The following is a 7,691-nucleotide window of genomic DNA, read 5'->3' as shown; positions in this document are numbered from 1 at the left end:
AAATAGTCCCCAGCTCTGAACGCAGGCACCCACACTTGCCCTTTGGCTAGTAAATTCTGGGACCAGGTTGCCCAGGCTGCTCTGGAGTAGTGGTTGGAGACTCAAATGCCTGGCTACCACCTTTTTCCTAGCCCCTGCCTGGAAGCAGAGGCCTCTCAAGCTGCTGTCATTTTGGCTCATTTGCCTCTGCAACTCCTGCATTTTTCTTCTCTTGATCAATTACTGCCTCCTCTCCCTCCCCAACCACCTAGCCTCAGTCATTCATTCATCAAACTTTTATTGAGCACCCAGTGTGTGCTTGGCTGTGGGGATGTGGAGATAATTTGTCAAGAAGCTTAACAGCCTACTGCAGAATTCCCACCCTTCTCCAACCCTCCATTTCCCTCCTCCTTCCTTCCTTTTTGTGGCTGCAGCTCCTGTAAGCCCCCCTAGAGCTCTATTTTGGGAAATTCTAAGCTGAGAGCTGGGGTAACCATAGGGGTCTATGCAACTGAGCTGAGTGACCTTTAGTAAATCAATCATCCTCTCTACACACACACACACACACCCAGCTCTCCAAAGGGCACAGGAAGCCCTGGGCTCTGAGAGATTTTGAAGATGGATGAGTGGAACCCCACTTGGAGAGATGTGAATAGCACTGACAAACTGGCACTGATGACAGCACAGAAAGCTGAGCACAGCTGAGGGGGCCACAAGCACTAGGGACTCATCTACTGCAGTGGTCACAGGCTGAGCCTGTTACCTTGTCCCTGGAACACTTTGGCAGCCCCACCCCCATCTTCCAGCCCCTTGGGAGCTATCATGGAAAAGGACATAACTTTTTTATGGATTTGGTTGCTGCATCTCGGTACCATGGTGATGGGCGTCATAGAGATGAGAAGAACTGACTTTTGTTGGCTTGTCTTTTCATTCCAGGGCCCCTCCCCCAATCTCCCATACCCACAAAGCTCCCAGGTCAGCAGACCCAAGAGAGAAGCAGGCAGGGCCTCTTGTAAGTAGATCTGATTAAGGAAAGCAAAACCTGCTCTCTTCCCTCCCTCTCAATCATCCCTCTTTCTCCCCCTCCCTCCTCTCTCCCATTACCAACAGCAATTGTATTCAAACCCAATAATTAGAGTAACTGCAAGAATAATCATTTATTGGAGTTGGTTTAATAACATTTTAACTTCCAAAACCACTTTTTAATCTCATCATTTTCATGGCTGTCCCTAGGGGAAGATTGTGCCCATTTTACAGCTGAGGAAGCTAAAATCCAGATAGGACCCCAAGTCACAGAGTAGATTTACTGTAGCCTTTAAATTTTAACAAATCAATTTAGACTCCCAGAGTGTTTAATAGACACTAAACCTCAAATCTTAGTTTCCTGGATCTTACTGTCCCTAGGACTTCTTTAAACACTCTTTTAGGGGTCCCGTGATGAACTGAGGGCAGGAGAAGAAGGTTCCCCTCTCAGGATTGTTCATGTGACTGGGTCTGGGGGGTGGGAGTCAGAGCAAATTCCTGGGGAAAGCCTACCCTGTGATGGGCCTGTCTAGCCCAAAGCTCCCTTCCTTATCCTCCTTGGCCAGCCCAAGGAAAAGTTCCTGTGTCAGCTCTTCCCAAGCATTTGGGAGAGTGAGGAATGAAGATCTCTCAGGAAGGCACTCTCTGTTCCCAGGAAGTCCCTAGTCTAACAGGGGAGTGGCAGTGCCCAAAGCGTCCCCCACAGGCATAGAAATCCCTCTGAGGAGCGTAGAGGCTGTCTGAGGGCCCGGTTCTTACGGGAAGCCTCATCTCCTTCTCCCAAAGGGCTTCATGGGTGGTTGAAGTTGGGGCTCCCTGAGGTCCATTGGTTGGAATCCAAGCAGAATGGCTGTCTGGGCTCTAATTCTCCTTCCCCCAAATACAGGGATCTGGGACCCAGGACTCCCATTGGGGTCCAGCTGGGTGAGAGAAAGGGAGACGTCGTGAAGTCCCTTTTACTCTGTCCTATTAAGAAATGGGGAAGTCCTAGGGGGAGTGAAGTGGATGAATTTGGTCCCACATTCATTCTATAAATGTGGAAGCGGGACATGGTGGTGTGTCTGTAGTCCCAGCTACTCTGGAACCTATAATCTGGAGGATCATGGGTTCAAGGCTAGCCTGGGCAGTGCATCAAGACTGGTCCAAAAAGAAAAGAGAAAGAAAGAAAGAAGAAAAGAAGGAAGAAAGAAAGAAAGAGAAATGATAGAAAAGTGTAAACAGATAGGCATTGACATCATTGACATATCCCCTTCTCCCACCCACCCTGTGAGGACAAGAGACCAAGCCTCCCAGTTTCCCCTTTGAAAGCCTTATGTCAGGTCTGCCCACCTGCAGGCCTCTTCTCTCAAGCCTGAGAGGCCCAAGTGCTATACTATGTCACACGCTCACTTCAATGTCCCCTGAACTAGACTGGGACTGGGATTCTTTCTTCTGGGGCTCCACTTCTAAGACTTTCTCCACCTCTGTGGTGCCCATCAGAATGGCTAGTCGCTGGGCCACAGTCTTGGTGTCAGGGAAGAGGATGAAGTTGTAGATCAGCGAAGCCAGGACAGCCCCTGTCAGGGGTCCCACCCAGAAGATCTGAGGAGACAGAAGTAGGCACCCTACCCGTGAGCCATTAGGATCTTAGAGTGGCTTTGGGACCCTACCTACTTCCCTAGTGCTGACCAGGTCTCCCAGGAACTCTCAAACTGCTTACAAAGTGCTAACTCTGGAACCATGAATTCTGCCTCCAGGGAGCCCAAAAAGTAAGGGGACCTTGCCTTCTATGCTGTGGGGCCCAGGCTATGCAGGCATGGCTGGGAGTCATGGTGGGGGGGGGAGTTGAGGGCTGGTCTCACCTACTCCCGCCTCTTTCCTCTTGCTTCCCCCGTTTCAGCCAAGTTCTGCCTATTGCCATTTCTGTCTCTACTGGTGTGTGTCTATTTCTGTTTGTCTTTTTCTTTATTCAAGTTTGAAAATTGGTCCAGCTGGAGAAAGTGAAGAAGGAAATAGCCAGAACATAAAGCCTGAGCCAAGGCTGCAGCTCCTGCCCTGGCCTATTTCTTGCCAGTCCACAGGGTACCACCTGCTACTGGAGCTAGAAAGGAAGCATAAGCCAGGATACTCACCCTGGCATTCTTTGATCAGGGAAACCTCCACTGACCCGGAGGTGGGGGCTTGTCTCCCTAAGTCTCTGTGGACCCTCACTGTAAACCTGCCCTCTTTATTGCTTCTGCTCAGGCCCTCCCCCTTCCCTATGGCTGTCAGCTGAGGGCCTCACCCAGTGGACTGCGAACTTCCCAACGATGACAGCAGGACCAAAGGAGCGAGCTGGGTTCATGGAGCAGCCAGTGAAGTAGATCTAGGAAACAAGTATAGGGCAGTGTGTGAGAAGGCTTGGCCTCCAAAGCATGAGAGGCTCAGGGAGAGACTCCTGTGGCCTACAGGGCCTCCCACCTTCCCCAGAGAGGGTCCTGTTGTGTGCATGTACACAGTGCTGCCTTTGTGCCTTACCCCAATGAGGTGGCCCAATGCCACAGAGGTCCCGATCATGGCGGCTGGGGAGCCTAATGTCTGACGGCTGTCCGTGGAAGCAAAGACACAGAGCACCAGCTGCAGGGTCAGAACCAGCTCCACTGCCACTGCCTGGCCAGTCGAGGTGCTGTTTTGGACCTTGGCAGAAGGAGTTAAGCTGGAGTAGACATGGACTCTGCTCATAGGATGGTGAATTCCCTGGGCCTAGTCTCCTCAACAACTGCAAGGGGGTGACACCTCAAGAGCCCAGAGCCCAGCTCAGTAACTGAATTGTTTTTTCCTCCCTTCCCTCTCTTCCACCCTTACCACCTGTTTGGACTCCCTCCTCCTGGCCCTGCCAGGTGCCCCCTGCCCATTCACCTGCCTCTTACCCCTCCTTGCACCTACCACGTTGATCCCGAGGGTTCCTCGGACATCTCCAGGAGTGACCCCATAAAGCAGAGCAGCCCCTACCGTGGCCCCTGCCAGCTGGGCAGCTACATAGGCCACAGCCCGGGGCAGAGAGATGTGGGAGCCCACCAGGTAGGCCAGCGTCACGGCAGGGTTGGCGTGTGCCCCGCTGGTCTTCCAGGAGACCTGCACAGCTGTGGCTGTGGCCAGGTTGAAGGTGATTGCAATCTGTAGCACAGAGGGAAGTGCCTGCCAGCGCAGGACAGAGCCCACACCGAAGAACACATACAGCCCTGTGGCCAGGAACTCAGCGAACAGCGCCTTGCTGATGGCAGTCCGAAGCCTGCCTACCAGCATGTAAACCCTGCCGCACAGACCTGGCTCCATGTCTTGGTGCCTTGTGCCTTGGCTGTCACCTCCTTTCCTTGAGGGGCCTGTCCTCTGTGCCTCTTGTCTCTGAGCCCCTCTGTCTGCCCGGTCTCTTGTCTCTGTCTGAATCTGGCGGGCTCCCTTTCTGTGAGGCCTCACTGGCTGCACCTGCAGCTCCTCTACCACACTGCTGTCCTCAAGGACCCAGCTGGTCAGACTGGCAGGGAGCCTGCGGGTGGGATGGGGTTATGCGTATCTGGGGGTGAAGGCGCCAGAGTGGTGGGAGGGGTGGTGCTCACATGCTTGCTCCACCCTGACCTCGCCTGACAGGAGGGGGGCCAGGGCCTGTAAGGAGGTGTCTATGGGCACTGAGCTGGAACCTCCCAGGACCAGCCAAACTCAAGCTGCTGAAAGAGGTCTAGCCTAAGGGCTGCAGGCACAGGGGCAGCTGCAGTCGAGTTCCCTGTGTTCACTTAGAGTAAGTTCACATAAATCCCCAAGTCCAAGGCCAGTGTCTTCACAGGGACTCCCACTCTCCCAGTCCGCCCCACCTACCTCTGGGCTCTGACCCCCATAAACCCAGATGTGAATTAAGCTCTTTTCCCCATTCCCACTTAAAATACCACACACAGATTTGTCCTTAGTGTCATCTTCACTAAGGACATGGGTCTGGGGGCAGTGCAGAGGTGGACATTAGAGGAGGGGTTCATTTCACAGCTAAACTATGCCAGCTCCCACACGTGGCAGTGGGCATCTCTGCTGTCCACTGGTGGGAATTTCCACTGGCTCTTCCCTCACCTTTTGTACTCTTTCCTTTCTCTCAACCCTTTCTCAGTCCCCCTCTCTCTGTCTGTATCTTGTTTCTCACCCTGGGCAGCTTTTCCACTTTTGTAGTTGTGCTGGCCCTAAGGTCACTCATGCCTAGGCTCTCACCTTTTACTCCCAGCAGCAAATGAAGGCACTTTCTCAAACAAACATGTTTCCTCTCAGAAGAATCTACAGAGCTGTTGAAATAATAGCCATACCTGTGTGCTCTGACCTCTCCTCAGGCCAAACCTACCTGCCCATAGATGTCACCTGGCTGTCCTCAGACTCCTCAAATGCAATCTGTCTCAAAGTGAGATCCTCATTCCCCACCCCCCTTCTTGGTACCAGCTCAGTTGATGGTACCAACACTTTCTCCGCTTTCCTCACCCAATGAAAGCTTCAAATGCTGGGCACCAGTGGCTAATGCCTATAATCCTGGCTACTTGGGAGGCCGAGATTGGGAGGATTGCTGTTCAAAGTCAGTGCAAACAAATAGTCCAAGAGACCCCATCTCCAAAATAACCAGAGTAAAATGGACTGAAGGTATGGCTCAAGAGGTAGAACACCTGCTTTGCAAGTGTGAAACCCTGAGTTCAAACCCCAGTTCCACCAAAAAAAAAAAAAAAAATGAAAGCACCAAGCCCCACTTATTTTGAATCCTGCATGTCTTGACTGCACCCTCTTCTCGCCACCCTGCAGCCTTGAGCCAGTCTCTCTGCTCTCTTGCTCCACTCAATCAATTCTCCACACTGCAGTCCAAGTGATCATTCCAGAACGCAAAGCTGAGCCTGCCTCTCCCTGGTGAAATCCGTGCCAGGCCTCTCATCCCTCTGGAAGCTCTGCATCTGCCTCCCTTTGCCCCGCTCCTTGCTTCGTTTTGCCTTCTGGTCTGATGGATGAGCACCCTGGAGTGCTCCCACCTCCCACCTCCAGTGGGGGGGCTCTCCCTCCCCCAACTTCTCTGAGAGCGCTGTGCTTGGATGACTTTTAACCGTCACCTCTAAGGCTCCAAGGCTCAGCTTCTACGTCATCTGCTACTCTCCTGGCCAAGGACCCCTCTGTCTGTTCCCACCATGCCCAGACATGTGTACCACAGGGTGTTTGTTTGTTGTGTGAATGTGTCTCCCCAACAAGGAGATCCAGGAGATGGCCCCTTAGAGGGCAGGAACCAAGGGCTTTGCTCTTGCTAAACAGGAGCTCTGTTACTTGAGCCACACCACCAGCCCAGGAACCATATTCTGTTCATTCCTGTATGCAGTGTTTTGCACACAGACTGGCTATGGTATGTATTCAATATTTTTTGAATGAGTGAATGAATGAAAACTTGCTGACCTCCTGGAGGCAGCTGACTTTCATGTCTGCTTCATTCCAGTCTTCCTCCCCTGGAACTGAGCCCTCTAATAACTTCAAGGGAACATTCCAACTCTGAAACACAGGCTCTGCACCCTCTTCCCTATATCAGTCTCAGTAAAATCCCTCACCCAGTTAGGTGTTGTGGTGCACACCTCTAATCCCTGCACTCAGGAGGTTGAAGCAGGAAAATCATGAATTTAAGGCTAGTGTCAATTACATAGCAAAACCTTGCCTCAACTTTTTTTCCCCTGTAGTACTGGAGTTTGAATGCAGCATCTTTCTAGGTAGGTGCTCTACCACTTGAACCATGCCCCCAGCAAGGTAAAAAGAAAAAAACACCAACCCCAAACAAAAAACAACAAAACCCCACTCCTCACTCACCACTTCTGTTCTTCATGGCATCCTGGCTTTCCTCCCAGAGGACCCCTTGGCATCTTACTCAGCTCACTCTGCTGTTAGTGCTCCACTCCTGGCTCCCTGTTCTCTCCACAGCTCCATTTTCATTCTCTTCCATGCCTCTCAGTCCCATCTGTGCTTCTGGGCCCTGCTGGAGAAACTGGCCAGCCATGCAGGCTGCTGCCACAGTCTAAGGTCTCTGTCCTCAGCAGGGACTGGATCCCTGCTCAGCAATCCTTCCACTAGCCCCAGTTGACTCTCCCCAGTTCTTCAAACCTCCCCAACTCTTCTCAAACACCCTGCTCCCTCTGATTTTCTCCTACCCAGACATCTAGCAAGGCTTCTCCCATCCTTCAGCCTCAAGCTCATGACCCATGGCCTTCCCTGTGGCCAGTGACTTTGAGGGAGAGGCAGCACTTCTCCTGTGTCCAACTGGGGGATCCTGTGTCTTGGCTCCTGTTGAGTGACTGTGGCCTGTTCTTAGCCATTGCCAGTCTCACTGTGGCTCTCACTCCTCCCTCTCCCTGAATTCTTCCCTGTAAAGGTCCTGGGTAATCAGGACCCTGGTGGAAGGTCATGGTTTGGAGTCAAAGTTCCAGTTACTCATGCACTACGTCATGAGGCCCACCAACTCCTGGGCTGACACTACTCAGGCCAGGCCCCCTGAGCTTTGGCCTTCTTCCTCCTTGGCCCACTATGGCATGTGCACTGCCAACCATCTCTGGCTTCTTGAAGCTTCTCCTGCCTTATGAAATATGGCCATCTGCTGGCTCTTTCCGCCTTTCAGGCTGTGTCCTTGGCCTCTCCTGTTGGCTTCTCTTCTGCTCACCTTAATCCCAGGCCTTGTCTGTCCTTGG

General features: G+C 52.4%; 1 protein-coding gene across 1 annotated transcript; it reads right to left on the bottom strand.

The window, feature by feature from the left end:
- Window positions 1-1,101: 1,101 nt before the first annotated feature.
- Window positions 1,102-4,539, bottom strand: Aqp6 (aquaporin 6). The gene is made up of 4 exons (XM_020180345.2): window positions 3,907-4,539; window positions 3,499-3,657; window positions 3,266-3,346; window positions 1,102-2,583 (listed from the first exon to the last, which is right to left on the bottom strand). The coding sequence occupies exons 1-4, from the start codon at window positions 4,294-4,296 to the stop codon at window positions 2,380-2,382; spliced, it is 834 nt and encodes a 277-aa protein (XP_020035934.1). The 5' UTR covers window positions 4,297-4,539; the 3' UTR covers window positions 1,102-2,379.
- Between the last annotated feature and the right edge of the window lie 3,152 nt (window positions 4,540-7,691).

The sequence above is a fragment of the Castor canadensis genome, chromosome 8, assembly GCF_047511655.1.
Source record: "Castor canadensis chromosome 8, mCasCan1.hap1v2, whole genome shotgun sequence".
Lineage (NCBI taxonomy): Eukaryota > Metazoa > Chordata > Mammalia > Rodentia > Castoridae > Castor > Castor canadensis.
The sequence above is the reverse complement of the archived record's forward strand: the minus strand, read 5'-3'. Positions and strand labels throughout refer to the sequence as shown.

Coding starts and splice junctions, on each gene's coding strand:
- Aqp6 (XM_020180345.2), bottom strand. CDS start 4,296: ATGGAGCCAGGTCTGTGCGGCAGGGTTTACATGCTGGTAGGCAGGCTT. Junction 3,347..3,498: donor CATTGGGCCACCTCATTGGG/GTAAGGCACAAA, acceptor CTTGTTTCCTAG/ATCTACTTCACTGGCTGCTC. Junction 2,584..3,265: donor GGAAGTTCGCAGTCCACTGG/GTGAGGCCCTCA, acceptor CTGTCTCCTCAG/ATCTTCTGGGTGGGACCCCT.